A 24,815-nucleotide genomic window follows, 5' to 3' on the forward strand; every position below is an offset into this window, starting at 1 on the left:
TGTAGTGCTTGTAATCTCTTGAGATTTTCTTCTCAAATTTGTTGTCCTCATTTTGTAACCTAGTCACTTTTGTAATAATCTCCAACAAAACAAAATAGGAGATACGACTAATTGATACCTCACAACTCTACCAGGAATTACAAAATCTCACTGACAAGGCTATGTTATAACCCTTCATGGCAAGGAAAAAAGTTGTCCTACCCACTCTATGGAAAAGATCCCACAACTTCATTGTTTTGAAGTTCCTTGTAGCTTTTAGGCTTTGTCCTCTTAAAAGGTCCCCCCATTTCAAAAGATTCAGGTACCGTGCAACAATAAAAAATCTCAAGGCAACACAGAGGTAAACTACAACTAATAAAACCTACCTCATCTAGTAAAAAATACTTACCAAAAAAATCTATCTTTAGGTTGATTCTCATTGACATCCTTACATGTGAAAGGACAACTCACATCATGGGAAATTAAGTTGCTATGAAAAAAGAAACCATTACCTTACCATCAAATTATTTCCTCATCTTTTATAATTAGAGAAAAGTAGCCAATTAATTTGAATTTGAAATTTTTTGGCAATCATATTTAAAAAGTAAGGAGGGAAAAGGCATCCAAAAAGAGCCATTAATTGTCTAAGTAATTGACAAATTGACTTAAGTAAGGATTATTAACCCGTTCTTTAGAAAGCATATTTTTTAGCACGATCGAGCTCTCCTTATAATTCAAAAATCTCAAATCCATATGAATTAGGCCTTGATTAGTAGCTTCATCACATGTTTTGTTCCCTTCTTTGAAAATATGTTGGACTTTGATACTATAAGAGAGGTCCATCAACCTTCTACAATCTTCCATGATACATTTTATTTCCTAGGGCATATTCGCACTACCATTCAAGTAGTTCACAATTAGTTCGATATCCCCTTCTAGGATTGCATTTCTGCAATTTAGATTGTGGAGATCTAAAAGTCCTTTCCATGCAGCCATTGCCTCTACTCTATTATTAGATCCTTTTCCCAGATTTTCACAATAGCCTTCCATCATAAAGCCCTTACAATTCGTGATGATGTTGCCCACTCCAAATATACCAGGGTTCCCTTTAGAGAAGCCAACAAAGTTGTACTTTAACCAACCTTCCTTTGGAGGAGTCCAAATACAATTGTTCCTTAAGATCAAATTATACCAATTCATCCTAAGAAGACTATGGGTAATTCCCCATCTCTATTTTATTGTTAGATCCATCAAGCTTGGCATCACATTAGAGGTCCTAGGTGGGACAATGTTTATATTCTCCTTATCTTGTTGTTGTATGATGTGAAACAATACTTTACTGCTATAAAGCCTCCTCCCTAAATATCATGTTATTATGCTCCTTCCAAAGATTGTAGGTAATGAATGGAGGAATTTGAATCCACGGGTTCCTGATAATTGGGTGTGTAAGAGGATTGAGAGTCCATTTCTCTATGAATTCTTTCAAATTCCTAGGGAAGGTCCAACTAATCATAAGATCAACAAACGGTTGATCCCAAACCTCCCTTGCAAATTGGTAGTGCAAGAACAGATGGTTAATACTTTCAATATGTTTATGAAATAAGACGCATCTATGGGTGAACCCACAATAATGAGTTACACTTTTTTTCCAACTTTGACACTACAATATTCATTTTTAGAAAAAAATTCACATTCAGACACCTATTACTGCTAAACCGTAAGGAATTTGTAGATAATGTGAACTAGTGGTTTGTGGTATTTTTTGTGTAGATTCTAAATATATTTTTTTGAAATTTTTCATAATCAATTTGTTTCCATTCTTCTATCTCCCTCAAAAACTAGTTTTTCACTAAAAAACCATTATTTTTAAAGAGTGATACTCATTTGGTATGGCATATCTTTTTTTTTTTAAATAGATATAAATGTGATTCTTTTGAATTTAGTTTTGTAACATATATATAATATTTTGTATTGGTTTCATAACTCTTCAATATTTCATATTTTATGAAGTTTTGAAGTCTAGTTAACTCTAATTTTGACATATGTTCATTTGGTTGCTTATAACTTGTTGTGTATGTATCAATTTATTTTTTTCATTGGAAAGATGACTTCAATACCTATTCAATAGTTTTTTTTCAAAAAAATATTTCACTTGTTTACTATTTTTCCATAAGCGTTGAACTTAGAAGTTGATGTTTGGTGTGAAATCTATGTTTTTGATAAGGATAAACGGATTTTACAAGGACCTAAAACCTAAAGTTTTACAACAGCTAGCCAATAGCCAATCCAACAAGAAACAATAGAAAAACAAGGGAGCAACCCCAAATAGAAACAAAGACAAAATAAACACAAACAAACAAATAAGAAAAAGCAAAAAAAATCTCTTAGTTAAGCGAGAGCACCAGATCCTTGTTCTTTTGGATGAAAATCCTATTGATTTCCTCAAGCTCCTCCTTAATGAATCTAGAGGTACTCTTGTTGTTGCTTCTGCTCCTGGTTCTGGAACTCGGTCTCGTGGTTTTGCTGTCTCAAGCACCCACATCATCTCCACCAAGTTCTTTCACTGGGTCACTATGGAAGGATCTATAATCAACAACCATCTCGTTAATCTTTTCCAGCACCTCAATGTTGTTGTTCATGGCTTCTTTACTAATGTCGACCAAATTCTTGATATTTTTCTTAATCTCAGCCATGGATTGTTCCACCTTATCAATCCTTTGTTCATGGTTACATTTCATAACCTCAACATTATAAGAGAGTTTTTGAGTCATGATCATGAGTTTTTTTGGCTTGCTGGGTTCTGGGGAAGCAATGAAAATGTCAATTAACCCCCATCTTGAGAGTGTCAATTCCATGCTTGACACACTTCTAGCAGTGCTCCTGGCTTTTGGTGGCTTCCATGACAAGATTCATCAGACTACCATCTTTCCCTTGATTGTCTTTCTGGACATTGATAGGGATGTACAGTTTAATCCCTTGGTCTGTAATCTTTGAGCTATGATCCTTCACCACCATCTTTTTTATTTTTGGTGAGGAGTTCAGCCTTGGAGATCAACTTTCTGGTGGTTTTGTATTTACTAGCTGCCCATCTAGGGGGGTTCTTACTACCGAACGTCTCAGGAGTGACCATCTTCTCCTTTTCTTCCACAGGTTCATATTCAGGGTCATCAGCATGAACCCTACTATCGTCTAGGTCCATCTCCAAATCAGAGACATCTTGGACCTCTGTCTGTAGACCAATCTCGGCAAGCAGGGGCACAATTTCAAGGGATTTGGCATGTTCCATGATAAGGATGATAAGTCCCTCATGAATAATACGGTTGCTAGGGTTTTCCAAGTGCTTTTCCAGAGTATTCTCAAGGGAGGAGGCAAGATAGTAGGGAACAAAGATAATTTTATTATGGCAAAAATGATTTAAAATAGTGAAATGGTAGGAGAAGATACTTGCATACCTACCATAAAGGGTGATATATCTCATTATAAACTCAGCTATGTCAGCCCATGGGGCCATGAGGTCTTTTCTATTATAGCCACCATCAGCCATCTTGGTGACTCTAGAGCACTCCTTGTCTTTGTCGAAGAAGCTCAAGAAGTCCTCCTCCCCATTTTTTCTGTCCCTGTAAAACCTTCTTCTAGTCGTAGCCAGACCAGTGACCGTTGCTACCAAAATTTCATTCATCTGATAATTGGCACCATAGGCCCTGAGACTCCCTTTTTTTTATTCATTAACGAAGGCCTCCGTAATCAGAGGAGAGGGGCCATGAAGGCAGTCTAGGTAGGGGATGAGACCACCCTCAACCACTTCCTTCTAGACATCTTTATTCTTTTTCCACTTCTCACAAGTAGAGGGCTCTTGTCAATTCTTATCCCCTCCCATTATTCTCCTAGTCGCTAGATAATAGGAGATCACTATCACCAACGAGTCACAGAAAATGAGCCGCAAACAAAGGATATCAAAACAGTAGTAGAAAAGCCACACAATGAGATAGGAAAACCAATCACCAAGGAGGTTTCTAGAATTTTGATTAGGGAAAACCAGAAAGATATGCTTCCCTATCAACTCAATCATGTCATGATGAGGGATCATTGATTAACGCAATAATCATTACGTGATACTCCACCAGTTGGTTGCCACGCATCTCATCGCCAAATTGGCCAGTAGATCCGTTGCCTTATTGCCTTCTCGGTATATGTACAAGATTTTGAAATCTGTTAGATCATTAATTATATTTTGGCACTCCTTGATCAGGATGATAATTGTCTAGCTAGGATCCGTGTGACCACTCAAGTAGTTAACAGTGTTTAGCGAGTCGGACTCTAGCCACACTTTAGTAAGCCCCTCTCTTTTAGCCATGTGTAGCCCAATGTGGGTAGCACTAGCTTCCGCATAATGGTTAGTCTGGGTGCCTAGGGGAAGCACACCGTGGAAACTAGAAGACCAGAGTGATTCCTAGCCACTCCCTCACACCCTCTCAACCCAGGATTTCCTTTAGCCACCCCATCCACAATGATTTTGATCTAGCCCATAGGGGGAGGATGTCAAACCACATTTTGTCTACACTACTTTGTTTTGTAGACTGGGCTGGCAATGTTCCAATCAATTTTCCACCGATTGATAGTATCCCAATCCTCTTAGAGAGTAGGAATGTGGGAGTCATTCTTTCTACTTGGGTAGGCATGGAGAAAGTTCTCTTTGATACCATTGTGTATTCTAACAGCGACAACAAAATGAGGAGTTTCTAGGTCCTTGAAAACTATTATTTATTTCTTTCGAGATGCCCCAGGCAATATGAGGAAGATATAAATTCCAAAGAACACCTAAGGCATGATTATCAGAAGGGCATTTCCATTCAAACCACATTCACTGAGTAGAAACGGGGAAGACCCAGGCAATGTTCCAGATGTTAAGGAAGTGATTCCAAATATCTTTGGTATAGGCACAATGCAGTAGGACATGGCCAACATTTTCTTTAGAGAGAAAACATCTGTTAGAGAGAGGAATACCTCTTCTGCAAAGATTATCAATGGTAGAGATCTTACCTTGCATAAACAACCAAAAAAAGATGTTAATTTTAAGAATTAGGAGTTTGTTCCAGATACCCACCCAATAGTGGGGGCCTGAAGGATCTAGAGATGAACTTGTATGCATCAGCAACTTTGAACTTCTCAAAAGAGAAGAGGTTCAAGAACACTTCATCCTCCCCATGAGAGCGGGGGATGTGGTTGCAATTCAACTAGGGTTGCGTAGGTCTCAGATCATTATCAACAGAAGAGAGGTCCAGCCATTCTCCATTTCTAATGTAATCAACCACCCACGTGCTAATTTTTCTGAGGCATAATTCTTTGTAGGAGGGAGCCCAAACAAAGTCCGATAGGGGGCCCTCACCAGTCCACCAGTCATCCCAAAACCAAATTTTGGTACCATTACCTAGCATCCATCTGCAACCATGCAAGATAACTTTGGAGGAGCCAAACAAATTGCTCAAGAAATCAAAAATTGCATTGGGGAGCTCAAAAGTTTCCAAAGTGTTTTAGAAATTAGAGATGTGATACTTAAGTTTGAATATATCAATCCATTCGTTAGTCTCCTTAAGACATATTCATAGTTGTTTGGACATGAGGGCTTTATTGAAGTCTCTCAAATGTTGGATATCTAGGCCTCCCATGAGTTTGGGCAAGTAGACTTGATTCCAGGCCACAAGGTGTAATCTATTTTTGGATTCAGTTCCAATCCATAATTGGTTTTTTGAATTCTTTCCAATTTATCTGCAAGTTGGGCTGGAATTTTGAAAAGACTCATAGCATAAACCAGAAGGCTCTAAAGAAAGGCTTTGAGAATTTGGAGCTTACCAGCTTGGCTTAGCAAGGCACCTTTCCATCCAGCTTGTTTTTTCTAGAATTTGTCTATAACATTCACCCAAAAAGAGCCAAGAGTCAGGCCCTAGTAGAGGGGAAGGCCCATATAGGAATCAGGCAAGGTTCCAATTTTGTAGCCAATAATCGAGGCAATTTTAACTTTCCTGTGCTCGAGGGTGTTAACGAAGAAGATGGAGCTTTTAGCCACGCTAATTTTTTGCCCCAAACCATGTTCATATATGTTCAGAATTGTTTTTAAATTATTTTCTTCTTTGATCAAACCTTCCCCCATCAAGAGAGTGTCATCCACAAATTGCTAGTAACAGCAAGTGGGGGCCTGAGAGGAGAGCCGAAGGCCCATAATATTGTCATTTCTAACCTCCCTCTGAATTAATCTACTCAGAGGCTCACTCATCGGAATGAAAAGGAAGGGGGATAGAGGATCCTCTTGTCGAATTCCCTAGACCCAGAGAAAAAATCGGAGGCAGATCCATTAATCAACACAGAGAATTTTGGGGTGGAAACACATTTCTCAATAATCTGGATGAAGTTATCTCTGAATCCAAAGGCCCTGATGATTCTGAGGAGGAAGCACCAATTAAATCTACCAAAAGATTTCAGCAGGTCAAGTTTCAGGAGAAAACCCATTTTTTGTTAATAGAAAGGGAGTGGATATTCTCATGAAACACAATAGCGGAATCCTGGATCTGTCTCCGAAGCACAAACCCATTTTTATGTTTAGAGATTAAAGAGGGGATGAAAAGCTTAAGCCTGAGCATAATAATCTTGGTGAAAATTTTATAAATAGAGTTGCAAAGGCTAATAGGTCTTAAATCCTTAAAAGAGAAGGCGTCGGGTTTATTAGGGATGATAACCAGGAAGGTGGAATTCCACTCCTTCAAGAGAGAGTGGGATCCAAAAAAATTTTGAGCAGCAGCGACCACATCACAGCAGATAATAAGCCAAAAGTTTTGATAGAAAAAAAAGAGGGAATCCATCAGGTCTGGGGACCTTGTTACCTTCAAAAGAGAAAATAACATTGTGAACTTCTTCAGGGGAGGAGATTCTGGTAAGCTCCAAGTTCATGTCCCTAGAGATGATGGAGGGAATTTCCTGCAATATTTCAATCTGAGCTGAAGGATCCAGGGGATCATCCATAGAAAGGAGATTGGAGAAAAAAATGATGGCTTCCTGAAAAATCTCATCATTCTTATAAACCCCTCTCTGCCGCAGCTGAATTTTGTTTATTTTGTTGGTAGCCCTATGCTTAAGAGTAGTCATATGAAAGAACTTTGTGTTTTTGTCACCGCTTTTGAGCCATAAGGCTCTGGATCTCTGCTTCCAAAATTCTTCTTCTTTGGAGATAATATCATGTAATTTAGTCAAAATATCAATTTTTTTATTCGAAACATCAATATCAAACCTGTAAGCTTGGATATGCTCTTGAACCTCCACAAGTTCTAGTTTGAGATTTTCTTTAGCTTTGAAGATGTTGCCAAAGGTGGATTTATTCCAGTGTTGGATATTAGACTTAACATTGGAAAGATTCTTGGCTATATGAAACATAATCATTCCCTGGATATCAATATTTCACCACTCCAAAATTTTATCTTGGATTTCTGGAGCCATGAGCCACATTTTCTCAAATCTGAAGGGGTACACCTTTTTTCCAAACAAGAGAGAGACTATGAGGCAGATGGAGAAGTGATCTGATCTAACATGGGCCAAGGCATTGAGTCTGTAGGATGCGAGCTGAAGCCAATATGGAGAAATAAGACCCCTATCAAGTTTGACATGAATAAGATCCTCCCCACTATGTCTATTTGACCAGGTGAATTTATCCCTAATAAGATCAAGGTCTAAAAGGCTCAAAGAGTTTATCATGTCAACTAAGTCTTGTCTACTATCAATATAAATTGGAAAGCCACTAGATTTTTCCAAATTAGAAAAGGGTATTGAAATCACCCAGAAGGATCCATTTCTCATTAGGGAAGAGAGATGTAGCAAGGAAAATGGAAGATCATCCATTTATATATTAAAAAAGGTGTGAAACCTATGTTAAGTTAGTCTTAAAAAAAATATATATTAAACTAATAATAATTTGAAATCTTTCTTCGATTACTACTATCATTCATTTGGGCTCATCAAAATTCATCCATTTGAGCCCCCAATTTGGGCTTCGAAGGCCAGAAATCTAGAGAAACTAGGACAGTTTAATGGGGAGATCTCTAACATGGACATTCAATAGAACATATGTTCGATAGAAAGGGGTTCAATCGAGCCCCCTTTCTATTGAACCCCCTTGATACAAATTTGGTATTGAATTCTTTTTTGGATTCGATCGAAAAGGGATTCTGATTGAACATGTCTTTTGAATTCTATCGAAAGGGGGTTTCGATAGAACATGGCTAAAATTGAGTTTTGGACAAAAGAGTCAATTTATTTCATCCAAAAAAGTGTAACCCACTATTTTGGGTTCACCCCTATTGACAAGGGAGAATTCTCCTTTATTTAAATTGTCTATGGTCAGAATTTTTCTATGAGCAGTAGCCCACCAAAAAAGTTGATCTTGGGTATATGGCCTTTAATCTAATCCTTTTCCAGCAGAAGTTCTCCTTAGCTTCTTCAACAATTTAATTACAGGTGTATTTAACATAGAAGGCTCCAAAGGGATCAAGTACCACTAGATCCATACATCTTCAATGTGGAACAAAAAAAAGGAGCAATCACCCAAGAAGAAAATCCAGCGATTGGGCCTCATTCAACAATTGATTTAAGTTATGAGTAGGGGTATCCCTATTACTTAGCACTTTATCCATAGGATTTATCCATCTAGCCTTATCCACCTGCCACCAGAGGAAACCATGAACAATATCACCAAAACTCTTGATAAAGATCTATTTAACTTTATAGAATTGAGTCATTTCATATAGGGAAATATCATTTAGCCAAACATCATCCCAAAACCTGGTGTTCTTTCCATTTCCCACTAGCTTTTTCCCTAGTTTTATAAGAATAGTTTTTGTTTTGAAAACATTATTCTAGATAGAGGAGCCAAAGGGTAAACTTTTGTTAGTAAGGAAGCTTCTATTATTGGTATTATTAAGGTATTTTGCATTAATAATATTCGCCTAGTCCTTAGCACTTTCAATCAATTTCCACCCAATTTTGGAAATAGGGCCCTATTAAAATATTTAAGCTTCCTTATGCCAAGCCCACCTTCACTAATGGAACTACACACATTGTCCCAAGGTATAAGAGAAAAATTTATTTTTCTTAATTACCCATCCAGAGGAAGCACTTTTGAAATTTATCAATATTATCAACAACACATTCAAGTATCTTAAAAAGAGAAAGGTAGTAGACTAGGATGTTCTATAAGCAGGATTTGACCAATTAGATTATACTAGCCAAGATTAGAAATTTCCCTTTCCATCCAACCATCTTCTTCTAAAATATTTCAATGATACCATTCCAAAGGAAAATTGTGGGGGATTTAAAAATGAGAGGCAACCCTGGATAGGAGTCGTGTAGGGAAGCAACCTTTCAAGCTAGAATTCTAGTGATTTTAGCCGAAAGGTCATGGTAAACATTCAGGATAAATGGATTGCTCTTTTCATAATTAATATGTTGGCCCAAGATTATAACAAATTGTCAAGGATCTCCTTCCATCCTTTGGCCTCCAAAATGTTGACTTCCACAAAGATGATAGTATCATAGACAAACTGTTGATGAGATATAGGGTGCATAGTAGAGGTCACTTTGACAAATTTTAGTCTACAAGTCATTTTTAGTCTTTCAATATTCCTCCCTAAGACTTCAACAACAATAATGAACAAGTAGGGGGATAGAGGATCCCTTTAGCGGTGACCCTAGCTATAGGAGAAGTAACCACTAGGTGATACATTAACCAGAACATAGAACATCGAGGTAGTAACATTTTGTCAACATCTTTAGAAATTTATCCTTAAAGACAAAATTCTTCAACACTTGAAAGAGGAAGTTCCATGATACTCTGTCATAGGAATTTAAGATATCTAACTTGAAATCCATACTAGGTTTTTTGTTTTGATCCATTGAATGAAAAAGTTCATGAGTAGTGATAACAAAATCCATAATGTGTCTCCTTTTGGCAAATCCTTTTTGATTAGTATATATCATTTTTACTAGCATAAGCTTGAGCCTATTAACAATGACTTTCAAAAATATTTTGTGCAAAGTGTTGCATAGGCTAATAGACCTAAAATCCTTAATGGAAACAACATTATCATTCTTCAGAATTAAAGCAATGTAGGTAGAATTAACTTGTTTGAGGATTTTACTAGACCTAAAGAAATCCTTTGCAGCATTGAAGATGTCTAGTCTGATAACACCCCAATACTCCCCTGTAATGTTAACTCCCCTAACTTTCTTAAATTTTTCTTAAATTTGAGTTTGACACTTTTTCATGAAAAATTTTCGTAGATAGACGAAAAAATCTCCTCATTTTACTTTGAATGAGGAACTTATTCAACCGAGAAAGAAATCTCACAAAAATAAGTGGTTACAAGTAAAATAGAAAGATGCATGAAAAAATAGATTTAACCAAAGACTCAATTGACTCCTTGTTCCACTGACTCGTCGTTCCTCTGCCTTTGCTTTCATTGCTTCAGATCTTCCCTTCTCAATGCAACTAACTAGCACACATGCTAACAGTTGGCCTTCAGACTCCACTGACTTAGCTTGCCAAGAAGCAATAGTAGATATAATAGACAAACCTATGAACATGTAGACCTATATACTAGGGGCCAGTGTAGTTGGATTGAACCTATTACAACCCCTCTTACTATTTATCCTATAATGTGAGATTATGTTACTAAAAAAAATTAATAATAAATTTGTATATGCAACTTGTATAAAATTTGGATCAAGATGATTATAATTTTTTTTAGCTTAATATGATGTGATCCTCAATATCATCTAGATATATGGTAGAACCTTTCATTTTACTATATTATCACTCATTATTATTGATTTCTTCCATCACCATTGAAGATTTTTACGATGTGATATTGCTAAGTCAAATTGAACATTGAATAGCTCTTAATGTATCATTTAAATTTATGACATAGTTAACTTAAGACTTTCTTGCACCTTTTCTTCCTATTCTATGAGTAATTTTATCTAATTCACTTGTAATGTAAAAAAACCTTTCAAAAATTCTAGGTTAGTGAAACTATAATGAGCTCATGTTTGAGACTTAGAATACTTGATTTGACATAAATTAGTATGGTAGTCACATGGAAACTTAGTGAATAATAGACGCTTATGAATAGAGAATATTTAATAATTATTTCTTGAACAATGTAATATTTAAGTAGGGGAAACTTGTTTAACAACTACCAATTGCATCACCTCTATATAATTAAGTTGCATAACTACTATGCAATTGTTTAGATAGTGTAATATTTTTAGCATCCCCCATTATTACATTGTTCCTATAAATTTACCCTTGCAATCATAGCAATCACCTTGCCAAGAGACCCCCTTAAGGCTTACATAATAAAAATTGTTGATTACATAAAATAAGTACATATGTTTGGAAAGATCTCTTTTTGAAGAAATAGATCTTGACTCAAGTGAAGCTTCATTAAGTTACCTCATGACCCTAAGAAGGGTGTAGGTTTGAGTTGAATTATCAAGTTATCAATCCCAAAATTTTAAATAACTAATTTCCAAATTATTCAAAAATTATCAATATTGAGTTGTGACAAACATCTATCAAGTTATTGGATGATCCTCAAAATTGTATAGATTTTTATCATAGTTTCAAAAATTCCTTGGACAATAATCTATATTGATCTCAACACCAATTTATTTTCTTGTCTCCATAAATCAAATGTTACAATATATGGGTTCTTTAAATTTGTAAGAACTGACAATGAAATAGAAAAGGAAAGTGAATAAACTATTTAAAAAGTACTTCTCATTCCAAGAGTCATCTCAAACACAAAAGAGAACTTTAGATGAAGAAAAGTCCTTCACCCAAAGGAGTCACAAACCTCCAATTTGATTATATTATATTTTATCCATTCACTAACTTATGTGAGTCTTTTGAGGACTTGTTAGGTGGATACATTCCCTAGATGTCTAAACATTACTTTTTGAAGATCCATTCAAATGACAAATTTATTATGAACCATTCAAAACATGAAATGTTCTATCAATTGCAGAATGAATGGATCCAAAAAAATATATATGTTTGAAATATGTGTACTCATGATTAAAATATGACAATATTGTCTTTAACCAATGATGGACCCACACACTACTCACTTTTATATCTCATAAAAGAACACACCTTTATTTTAATTATCACTACAATGCATACAATATTTAAAATAATAATTCCAAATTAAAATAACTCCATGAAAAAAAATAATCAATGCTTCAATACTTTCCAACCTCCATTAATTTTTCAACTTTCTTTTGATACAAAAGTTCAAACCCTTTCAACCTCTTTAAAGATATAATTTACAACAAAATAATACTAAGTGATTACTTTATTTATTTGAAGTAAAACTTTTACCCTAATATTACAACTTAAATAGATCAATCTACAGTCTTCATGCAAGAATAAATTATAAACTTTTATACATAACCATAATCGAAACATGTTAACCTTATTCATTCATATATAAATTCACTAAAACATTACACTTATTTCTTCTTTTAAACTTTTAATTAAAAATCCATTATTCTTGACATAAAATACTAAAAAATATTTCAAGAGAAAATTAAATTGAAACAAAATTGCAAAAATGTCTAAAGGCCTATTTATTATATTTGTTTCAATGGTTTGTGCACTTGGATCATAGTCATAATTACTAAAGAAATCTCCAAGAAATGGAGGATTTGGCCCTTTTCTTCCATTAACTAAAATGATAGATTTTATTTTAACAACCCTAATCTTCATTTAATAAGTGGAATAAAATATAACTTATAGCAATCCATCTACCACATAAGAACTAATGATAGCCACTTCTTTACTCTATTCTATCATTCACATATATATGTTAATCTACAACCACTTCAATATGAAACTCATGGCCTAGCCATGAATTGACATTGTGTATATATTTATATTTTGATCCCCTCCATGAGTATTCGACATGGGATAACTAGAAGCTTCACTTTAGATCCAATCAACTTAAATCTAATGCCACATAAAACCATCACTCATCATAAACATAGATTTGCCATACTCTGGAAGTATTAATAACACTTTCTAATGATTTAAAATACTTGTCTATTAATAAATATATAGTTTCATACACAATCTACATATATTTGAGGTGTTTCATCTCCTCCAAATGGTAATCTTATGTGCATGTCCAAAGGCTCTAATAGCATATGAAGAGATAATAGTTAATAATCATTTCTTAAACAGTATACATACTCAAATGGGGGAAACTAGATTACCAACTACCGACGACATCACAATTGTATAATTGAACTACATAACTACTACACAATTGTTTAGGCACTATAAGAATGCTAACATAGTAAACATATATAGTATAAAATAGATGGTAAACAAGGAAGAATAATGGAGGTCAAATAAGATAATATATATTTATTATAGAGCGAATAAGAAAAATAAAATAGGATAACATAATCTAAAACATAATCATGCTATGCTACTCAAAACCTTAAGAAACATGCATTGTGATTTTATGCATTCAAAATATAATCAATATTTGAAACCTAAAATTCCTATAATATACTAAGCATATTTCCAGACCCTAGGATCCAATCATTGAAAATTCATACAATATAGTATTAACATCAAAGATAATATATGTTGACAGGGAAGAAAGTAGCAAATCATCTCCACGAATATGTAATTACATGACAATATTATTGACATAAATATTATTTGTAAATATAACATTTGAGTTCTCCATAATAAATCAAAACCTAGCATTCTTCTCACCTTCTATAACTAATAAGCTCTTTTAAAATATAGATGTTGACATTTGAAAAAAGATGTGATAAAATGATCAACTCTCTAACTTCAAACATCAGAGAATATCTCTAACCTATGTAGTGAATCTAGGTTTTCACTCAATTGGAGGCTCATATGCGAAGAAAGTCATTCCATCTAGGATAAAATATGCATACCACCATAAAATACCTAGTAGAAAAATATTGATATGAATTAATTTGGGTTGTAGATAAAGTATCGCAAAACAAGGGTGCACATAATCATTGGTGGTACTTTGAACTATATTTTACAATAAAATTTTAAAATTGTTATAAATTTTATTGGATTCTCCCTTATCAAATGTAATGATCTAATCCTTGTAGGATTTTGCATTATCTACTCTTCGTAGCCTTAATAGAGATCAACATTCTAGATTTATATCTATACACAAAAAATAAATATTTCCTTGTAGCCCATATTAGTAGTGATGCTTTATGATGGAAATACATCACAAATTTTCAAATTATTGAACATAGTTCAAGAATCTTTAGAATAATAGGGATATATATATACATACATATATATATATATATATATATATATATATATATATATATATATATATATATATATATATAAATTAAGAATTGATTCATGTGAAAGGGAAAGTATGTAATCAACTTAAGTATGACATAAGTTTAACTTGGTAGGGCGAGGCTTTCAGCAAATCCTTATAGTAGTCTATAATATAAAATTAACATGTAATCTAATTAAATTAGCAATATATGTAAGAATTAAACATGGAAGAAAATGTTATTTATTAAGAATAAATACTTCAAAATAATAAATGTTTATAAAATTATATATATAACAAAATAATTTCATTTTTTTAAAAAATATGTATAAATAAGAAAATTTAGAAAGACAATATAATTTTTTTTTTAAAATAACATTAATAAAAATAATGCAAACAAAACAATAATATTTCTTGGGTGAATTTGGAGATTGTGGGGCATTGGTAGAGGCTTCTTTCCGCCTATCGCCTCCCTTACCCCTCTTGTCGTTGTTGTTGTTGGAGGTTCTCTTGTTGGGTGCAACATTGTTTGTGATGCCTAAGCTTAGTTCTTTCTCTTTTCCTTTCTGGTGCCTCTCTTTCTTGGGAGATGTGGTTTGGAGTTGCGTTCTCTTTTTTAGTTGGCCCCTTAAGGACTCTATCATTGCTCTGTTTATGTGGGCCTTTTTTGGGGCTTCTTTTCTCTAGGGGTTAGTGTCTTTGCTGGGCTCTCTCATTGGTGATGTATATCCCCCTCTAGTTTATGCTTTCAATTGCAGTTCTTCTAGGGCTTGGCTCCTTTTGGTAACCTTGTGGACTCTTTGGTCTCTGAGGGAATTTGTTTTTTTCTTGTTTTGTGGACCTTGTGCTTCTCTGGTTCCTTTTTTTTTCATATGGGATTGTGTTGTTTCTACTCTTGTGCTCATCCTTTTCTCTCCTTTGGTGTTAGAAAGCCCATTGGTGAGGATGGTTAGGGTTTGGTTTTCCTTCCTTCTTTTTTTCCTATTTGCCAATCCTATTGAGGTGGATGGCTTTGATATTGAGGTGGAGAGAGGCTAGGTGGGTGAAGTTGGAAATAATTTTTTGGGGGCATTTGTTGCCCTAGTTCTTGTGGGAGGTTTCTTTGTTCATGTCTTAGCCATACTTTCGTTTATCTATCTTTTTCTCTTTCGGATGTAGAGACCCTAGTGGAGCTTACTTGTTTGGTGTATGGTAGGTTTGTACCTCTTCTCCTATTTAAGGTTTTGGGAACCTTTCTAAAACCCAATATTCCAATAATCTTTGTATGTATTGCTAATTTGTCTCTAGAAGTGGTGGGTTGAATTGTGTTTGGCTCTTCCACTTGTTGGTTTGTTTCCCTTCAGTTCCTATTGAGGTGAGTTCCTTTTCTATTGAGGTGGAGAGGAGTATCACTAGAGGGGTGATGACTTTTTTCTAGAGGGTCTTTGCTGGTTTCAACTTGATTGTTTTGGGAGCCAAATCAAAGCCCAACTTGTTTGGTTGCTTTAGCACTTCAGAGGTTTCTCCTTTAATGGTTTTTCCCTTTGTTCTCCCTATTGAGGTGGATTTTTCCTCTATTGAGGTGAGGATATATTTAATAGAGTTGGAGAATGTTCTTATCTAGTGTGGAAGTGATTTGTTGTAAGGGGGCTTCTGCAACAGTTCTCCTAATGGTTAAGGGAGTCATGTCAAAACCCTTAGATTTGGTTGTGGGATCCTTTCCCGCTGTTATGTGGCTTTTTTTAAAGAGGAGAACAACTTGGTGGGCAATGATGGATGGAGCTTTTTGTGGACCCTTGTTGTCCCATATTTGGTGGGAGGTATCTTTGATGTTGTTTTCACCTTTATCTTGCTCTTCGATCAACTTTCCCCTTTGGAGGTTTAGTTCTGGGTGGAGTTTGAGTCTGTGGTGTCTTACAGTATTGTCTCTCAACATCAGGTGAGGGTTTTGGGAGCCCTTTTTTAAAAAACACTAAAATTTGTTACAATCTTAATGTATCTTTATGTTTTGGGAGCTTTGTCAAAACCTGTGGTTTCAAGTTATGGGAACCTAGTAAAACCCTTGGTTCAGGTTATGGGAGCCTAGCCTAGCAAAACCCTTGGTATATGTATATTTGAGCTCTCTTGCTTGATGGCTTTGATCTCTTTGGTGCTTCAGCCAGTTCTTTGATGCTCTTTTCTTAGTGTTGGGTTGTCGGTTGACTTTTGTTAGTCTATGTCAACTCTAGTTGCCGCATTGTTCTTTTTGTGGGTTTGGATCCCCTTAAAATTCTTTTGTAAGGGGTTTCGGATCCCCTCAAAACTTATTTTACCTTACCAAAAACAATATTTCTTGACTTAAATATAAAGATCAATTAATTCTAAGAGTAACCGGCTATCAAGGAAAGCTCTTATATTATAGAAATGTACTATTAGGACAAGTCACAAATCCACTAAGATAAAGTGTAAAATATTAGAATAAAAAATAGTGTGCTTGCAACATGAAGCCATAACTTTGCAAGTAGGAAGTCATGCAGTGAAAACACCATAAATCACACGATAGCTTTGGCAATACTTATTTTTGCGATATTGGATGTTACAAAGAAGGAGAACGAGCCAACAATGTAAGTCATGCTCCTCAAAATTATATTGATCTTAAGCTGGAACCAAATGTTTATTAGCTTATCACTAGAAATATCGGCAAACAACTATTTTAGAAGCAAAACAGAAGAAAAAGACACTATAATTTATTTGCTCCAACCATTACCAACAAATTGTATGGTGCTAATCAGGAGCCTAGCAGGACAGCCTGGGATTGTTTCTCGAATTGGAAGTTATTAGACTGTGAGGAGTCTGCAGACCACACAAAGATGCCGTTGAGCTTGCCGGAGTTCCTGAGCATTCGGCATGCGGTAAAGAAGCCTTTTGCAGGTGACAGCCCTCCACTGCCCTCCGTCATGAAACTAGCCAACACTTTTCCGCCACTATAGCGGGACTCCTGATCGTTGAAATGTTTGATGAACTGTGAGACGGTGGTGCTCGAGTCGTAGGCATAGAATTGGAAATTCACAAAGTCAATCAAATTGCCATAGCTTTTCCAGAGTGCAGTGTAATGGGATTGGATTGGACCGTCGTCATAGGGAGCGATGGAGGCAAAGGAGATGACTTTGTTCCGCTTTAACTGTGTTATGAGCTGCCCAATGCACTCAGCAAATGTATTGGGATTGGTAAAGTCGAAATGCTCATAGTCGATGTCGATGCCGTCAAGATGGTATTCCTTGATTAAGCTTGTGAGTGAAGAAACGGCGTTGCTCACCCACGACGACACAGATGATGGCATGAACTGGACGTTGCCACTTTCAACGCTGTCCCCGCCTAAGCTGAGAGCAACTTTGACATTCTTGTGTTGGGCTTTGATGGCTTGCACGGCGCTGGGGCTCAGATTGTCATTATCCCAGAAAATGTTGAACTTTCCATTTGTAGGAGCGCTTCCTGACGGGGTGTAATCGATAGCAAAGGCAAGAATGAAATGAAACTGGGTGCCGGAATCGATTGGCAGGTCAGAAAATTTAACATTGTTGAACTCTGCCCCAATGTATTCTCTAAACAAATTCGAATTCGCACCTGAAATGTATTCTCGTTTAGTCAGTATACCTCCAAATTTAAAAAACATATACCAGTTTGGAAACCTGATAGGAAAATCACACAACTGACGTGAAAAGCATGAGTGGGATCTTTGGGAGCATTTTTTATAAATCAAGTGTAACTTCACTAGTGAACCAGGAAGATTTAACTATTCAAAACTCAAAAACATAACAATATTTCCAAGAACGAAATATTTATTTCATTGAAAATGAGCAAAGAAAAACTTAGGGTAGTTGAAAGGAGTTTTCCAAAATTTATGTATATCCTCGAAAATAATGTTGCAGAACCCTTATTAGTTTGCTATACAGACCAAATACTCGACATTAAAAATAGCTCAGCACATAGCTGACACACTGTTCTTTGTTTATTTGGATTTTAATGTCTCAAATAAAATAAAGTTTGTGTGTATCATATGAATTCTTTTAAAGTATTATTGGGAATCAGTCACAGCAACCCAAATATGAGCAGGTCTTAAAGGGATAATAATTCAATGGAAGAGCATTCTAATAATAAATGGAAGATCTTAGGTTTGAGGGTTAACCAATCCACAAAAATATCAGTATAATATTAAAGCTAAGTCATCATCAAACGTTCTATAAAATGGCTCAAAAAGTGTTGAAAATAAATCACCCGCATCAAAGATAACTGATCCACAAATACTGCTTTCACAGAGGCAAATTTCTTACATTTGATTAATTAAAAGGAGAGACCTACCTATTGTAGTAGGTACCAACGTCGCAAGAAGAAGTAGAGAAATCTTGAAGAATTCAGCCATGGAGTTGGAGGATTGTCGTGAGAAATGTGCAAAGAAAGATTGCAGCAAACGCTCTTATATATATCCATACATGACGTTGAATGACCTAAGCTACGAGAGATATTCTTTTCCAGATTAGGCGTCGTCATGTCAGCCACCAGGCAAAAACGACCAGCCTTTTATATTTTCAAACAATTTTTATGCTATCATAAGTGTTCAATAAATTGTTGTTTATCAGTCAAAAACATCACAATGCCTGGCACAATTAACACATTCATTTTGAATTTAGTGAAGATTCGTTCTTAAAGCCAACCCGCGTTCAAAACACTGTTTTCTTCTGCATTCGATTGATACCCTCATTAATGATTAGGAGCCAATGGTTGTGGGTACCCATTCCATTTAAATTCAAAGTAATTGCATATAATAATCATCAATCACTGTTCTAGAAGGATCGCGTGAGGAGATATTATTTTTCTTAACTGCATTATCAAGAACAAAAATCCAGCAATTCGCCGACATATCTTTCAGTATATGTGAACAACGAAGTGCTACTTATCTTTCAATCAAACTAAACACTGTAAGCTCTTATTAAGTTCAAGAATTCATTCTAATACGACGGAATTTTTATAAAGCATAATGATTAAAAAATTTCATATTGAATTTGACATTTTTACTGTCTGCTCATTCGTTAATGGCATAAATACATTTGATTAACAGGTGAGCAAGTGTTCCAAATCTCGGATAAAGTTCAGCTGGCCAGGAAGTCTGTGAAGAATATATAATTTGGCATCATGTGATTGGAGTTATCTTTTTACTAACTGCTCTCCCTCAATTCGATAGGCGTCTACATGAATAAAGTCTAGTGAAGTGTACAAACGCAAGTTGCAATTTTCCATCTGTATGCTAATGAATTTTATATTCAGTTTATTCCTCCTTTGTTTTGTACTTCATAATCGACATGTTTGGAAGATAATTCCATCTATGGATGCCATTCCAAATCAAAAGCAATAATACTAAATGCTGGTTCAGTAGTCAATTTGAAATATGAAATGATATTATTATTATTATTAAAATGATGGAATTGAAGAAAAATATTAGTTTAATATATTAAGTTGTATTGTTTATATATTTAGGGATAAATAAACGGTCAAGATGTTGAAAATGTAGACAGTAGTCACAAGTTCAATTCTTCTAGATTTATCGTTATGTCAGTTGAGGGTAGCTCATGTAGATAGAGGTATAGTGATGCGTCTTATGATTTCACTTTGAGGATCCCAATGGGCATTGATCCTTCTATTATTACATTTATCAAGGGTGTGAGATTTTGCCAAGATCAAGGGCACAATGAAAAGTATAAAAATAGAGACAAAAGAATGACAAGAACAAACTGTATTCTCATCAATATGAAAATGATCAACTGGATTCACCAATACAATGAATATAGGCCTTCTTATATAGGCAATGCCATATGGATGTACGAGCACACAATCATGACATGTGGGTCAATGAGAAACAAGGGTAGGTAAGAAATACTAGGGGTAGGTAGGAGAAATAATATAATATTCCACAAAAGGTGGATGACCCACCGAATGTGGAGTGTAACAACAAAACAAGACCACAAAAGGTGCAATTTCTCCTACAAGCTCTATCCCTATGTGCACACTTCCCTAAGTGTCTCAAATCCAAACTACCAAGAAATGCAATATCCTAAGTTAACTTAAGTAAAGTGTAATAATATCCATAATGAATATTTATTTACACCAACACCCCCCCTTAAGTGCAACTTAGGGGAATGAAGATTCAAGTCAATAATGCAAGATGGGTCCCGGCTACTAGGCCATGATAGGTACCCATGTACAATATGCAAATGCAAGCAAAACAATGCAAAACAATCTCTCACAAACGGAGAAAAGGAGAAAACCCAGTGGGAAAAAACTCCCCTCCAAAAGAGAGATGAAAGTACAAAAGACTCTCAAAGAAGAAGCACAAAACCTCAAAGAGGAAAAAGTCCCCCTCATAAGAGAGGAAGGATAAGTCTACTGACCCCCCCTAATGACACATCCCACACCCCCAAGAGAGCTCACAACTGTTGGAACTTACTCTCGGTGAAAGGTTTGGTGAATATGTCTGCAACCTGCTCCGTTGTAGGACAATACTGTAAATCAATGACCTGCTCCTGAATGAGCTCTCAGATATAGTGCATATGAATCTCGATGTGTTTGGTCTGCTAGTGCTGGACCGGGTTCTTCGAGATTGCAATAGCACTCTAATTGTCACAATGTATAACTGTCGATCATGGAGTGGCGAACCCAAACTCTGTGAGAATCTGCTGGAGCCAAATGGTCTCAGTCGCTACGTTAACAGCACCTCGATACTCAACCTCAGTCGAAGAGAGAGAAATAGCATATTGCTTCTTTCTCTGCCAACAAATGGGGCCTGAACCAAGGTGAAAACTATAACCGGAAGTAGACTTACGATCATCAAGATCGCCAGCCCAATCGGAGTCTGTGTAACCAACCAAGCGAAGTCCTGTGCCTGCTGCGTAGTGAATCCCATAGTGATGTGTACCCTGGATGTAATGAAGGATGCGTTTGGTGGTTTTCCAATGATGCTCATGTGGTTCCTGCATGAAGTGGGAAACCATGCCAACTGCAAATGAAATATCAAGGCATGTATGGGTCAAGTAGATGAGACTGCCCACAAGCTAACGATACAAAGTGGCATCAACTGGTGGAGAAGAACACTGAGTCTCAAGCTTGACTTCGAAAAGAAAGGGAGTCAGTGCAGGCTTACAATAAGCCATATGAAAGCATGCAAGTAGATCAAGAGCATACTTGGACTACGATAGTATAATCCCAGAAGGTGACTATGAAATCTCTATCCCGAGAAAGTAGTGCAAAAGACCCAAGTCAGTCATAGAAAATCTATCATGCAAAGCAAATTCGACCCTGCTAATGATGGATGTGGTACTCCCTGTAATGATCAAATCATCAATGTAGAGCACAAGTATCAAGTGAGATTCATCCTGTCACAAAATATAGACATTCAGATCAGAATGACACCTGGTGAACCTTGCTAAGAGAAGAAAGGAATCCATCTTGGCATACCAAGCCCTAGGGGCCTGCTTAAGGCCATAGAGAGATTTCCTTAGTCTGCAAACCAAGGAAGTATCTTGGATGAAACCCTGCGGCTACTCCATATAAATCTCCTCATCAAGGTCACCATGAAGAAAAGCACTCTTCACATCCATCTGATGTACAACCCAACCATGAGCTACAACAATAGCAAGTGTCAAGCGAATGGAGTTCATCTTGACTATGAGCGCAAAGATCTCAGTATAGTCAACACCTGCAACCTGAGAGAAACCTTTCACAATAAGCCGAGCCTTATACTTATCCATAGTACCATCCACAACATACTTGGTCCGATAGATCCACTTACATTGAACCATCTTTCTCCCCTTAGGGAGATGGACTAAATCCCATGTGTTGTTCCTCATCAAGGAACTATACTCTTCCTCCATAGCTTGGTCCCACTCAGGAACCCCTAATGCTTCCCGAAATGTCTGTGGATCGGAAGTAGTAGCAATGAATGCATGTGGAAGATCCTGATGTTATGATCGAGTTCTCCATGTATCTGAAGGATCCCCAACAAGAGAACCCGTAGACTCAAGTGTCTATCGAGCCCAACGAGGTCTAGGTGGAAGTGGAGAATGAGGCTCCTCAACTACAAGTGGACCCTGTAGAGGTGTAACCCTGCGAGTCAAAGTTGAAGGAGTCTCATCATCTGAATCACTAGCATCACTATCCACAATGGAGGAAGGTGGAGGAGGTAAAGAGGCTAAGCTAGGAGAGCTTTCCTCAAAGTGAACACTCCTCTCAATGAGCACCTCATGTGTCTCAGGATCCATCAATCTATATGTTTTATCACCCTCGAGATATCCAACAAATATGCAAGGCCGACTCTGAGGTTTCAATGCCTTGCGTTTTTGTGGAGGTATGCGAGCCCATGCTGGACACCCAAAGACTCTGAAATGTCTCACAATCGGTTTCCTACCAGCCCAAGATCCAAAAGGAGTAATACCTTGCAAAGCTTTCTGAGGAACCTGATTTTGGATGTGTGTGGCACAACTGATAGCCTCAGCCCAAAAAGCGGGATCAAGAGAACGTGCATGAATCATACAACTAGCCATTTCTTTGAGAGTTCTATTCTTGTGTTTTGCAACTCTGTTCTGCTGTGGAGTGTATGCTACAGAATGCTGAAGGTTAGTCCCCTCAAATGTACAAAAATCCTCAAGTCTTTTGTTCACATATTCCCTTCCATTATCTGTGCGAAGAATCTTCACCACTTTCCCGGATTGCTTCTCCACACGAGTCTTGAAGTCCTGAAATCTATCAAATACTTCACTCTTATGAATAAGAAAGTAGACCCAAGTGAAGCGGGAGTAGTCATCAATGAAGGTGAGGACATAGCGGGCCTTACTAAATGAAGGTGTTGGAAATAGACCTGCTACATCACTGTGAACAAGTTGAAGAACTTCCAAAGCTCTCCAAGCTTTCCCCTTATCAAACTTCTCCTTGGGATGCTTGCCCATGGAACAACCTGAATATACACCCTCTGAAAAATGGATTTGAGGTAGACCTATGACCATGTCTTTAGTGCTGAGCTGCTGAAGATAGTGGTAGTTGAGGTGACCAAACCGCTCATGCCATAGCTTACTTTCTGAATTTGAATGAGTAAGCAAGGCCCTAGAAGGTGAACTTGGCACAAAGTGGGAGAATGAATAAAGCCTTGAGTTGTCATTGACTTGTCCTACTGCTACCAAGGCATCATCATCAAGTTCCTTTACCACAACTGAATCTAGTGTAAACTCAACCTTTTTCCCATTCCCATAGTGAGTGATTTGGTAGATAGAGAGAAGGTTGGTAGACAAGTTAGGAACATAGAGAACATTCTCAAATGTTCCATCATCCATGTCAACTGAACCTTTCCCTTCAACCTCTACTTGTGTGTCATCACCTATGTAAATGTAAGGTACCTTAGATGGCTCCAATGAAGAAAACTGCTCCTTTGTAGAACCCATGTGATATGAGGCACCTGAGTCAAGTATCCATTGTTGTGAAGAACCTGTTGTAGCCACAAATGCTTGCCCTTTTCCCTTAGAATGTGAGGAAGAGGAAGGAGATGAATCCTTCTTTGTGTAGGCGGATGGCAAGTTAATGTTGTTTTTCTTAAGAAGATTAGTTAACTCATCAACTTGTTTTGTGTGGCATCGATGCTCATCATGACCATACTTCTTGCAATATGCACAAGTTGGTTTATCCTTCTTAGGTGGTGTCCCCTTGTTGGAAGAGGATAAAAAATCACCTTGTGATGGAGAGGATGATTGTTCTTTTTCCTATTGTGGCTATGACTTAGATTGCTTCTTCTTCTTGTTGGAATATTTGCCTTGACTTCCTTGATTCCCTTGATTAGCCACCAAAGCCTTGGACTTTGAAGACTTGAGAAGCCCCATGTTCAACAACTTAGATTTTTCCAATATCAACATTTCTGTGAAAGCATCAAATGAAGGCATAACATAGGAACTCCCCACTGTCAAACGATGAGTTTGGAAGCTAGACACAAATGCTATATATTCTGGTGCAAGCTTGTCCAACAAGTTGAATATCAACTGAGCATCTTTTTTGTTAATTCCACAATCCTTAAGCTTTGCTCTTATCTCATTTGCTTTGCTAACATAATCTTGGATTGTATCAAAACTCTTGGGATCCAAGTTGGTGAGCTCATTGTCAATCTTATAACCTCTGATTTCATCAACTTGACCATACAATTTCTGAAACATATCTCAAGCATCTTTGATTGTAGTACACTTTTCAATATGAAAGATGAGGTCATTTGATACATACTTGTACAAAGTTCCAAGAGCCATGCAAGTATTAGTGAGCCATTCAAATTGAGCATTAGGATTAGACTTAGGATTAGGTAGTGCTGCTATTGTTCCATCTATGTAATGTGTGAGACCTTTTTCCATTAATTTGCTCCATACTTTAATTTTCCATGATGCATAATTATGTGGAGTTAAA

General features: G+C 36.4%; 1 protein-coding gene across 1 annotated transcript; it reads right to left on the reverse strand.

Moving 5' to 3' along the window:
* Positions 1-10,475: 10,475 nt before the first annotated feature.
* Positions 10,476-18,006, reverse strand: LOC131034140 (chitinase 2-like). The gene is made up of 2 exons (XM_059209429.1): positions 17,140-18,006; positions 10,476-10,511 (listed from the first exon to the last, which is right to left on the reverse strand). The coding sequence occupies exons 1-2, from the start codon at positions 18,004-18,006 to the stop codon at positions 10,476-10,478; spliced, it is 903 nt and encodes a 300-aa protein (XP_059065412.1).
* Between the last annotated feature and the right edge of the window lie 6,809 nt (positions 18,007-24,815).

This window comes from Cryptomeria japonica, chromosome 1 (genome assembly GCF_030272615.1).
Source record: "Cryptomeria japonica chromosome 1, Sugi_1.0, whole genome shotgun sequence".
Lineage (NCBI taxonomy): Eukaryota > Viridiplantae > Streptophyta > Pinopsida > Cupressales > Cupressaceae > Cryptomeria > Cryptomeria japonica.

What these genes read in the sequence shown, in the direction of transcription:
- LOC131034140 (XM_059209429.1), bottom strand. Translation starts at nt 18,006, where the DNA reads ATGTTTTTTAAATTTGGAGGTATACTGACTAAACGAGAATACATTTCA. An exon ending in TCGAGAAACAATCCCAGGCT is followed by an intron (nt 10,512 to 17,139) that starts GTCCTGCTAGGC and finishes CATGTGTGCTAG; the next exon opens with TTAGTTGCATTGAGAAGGGA.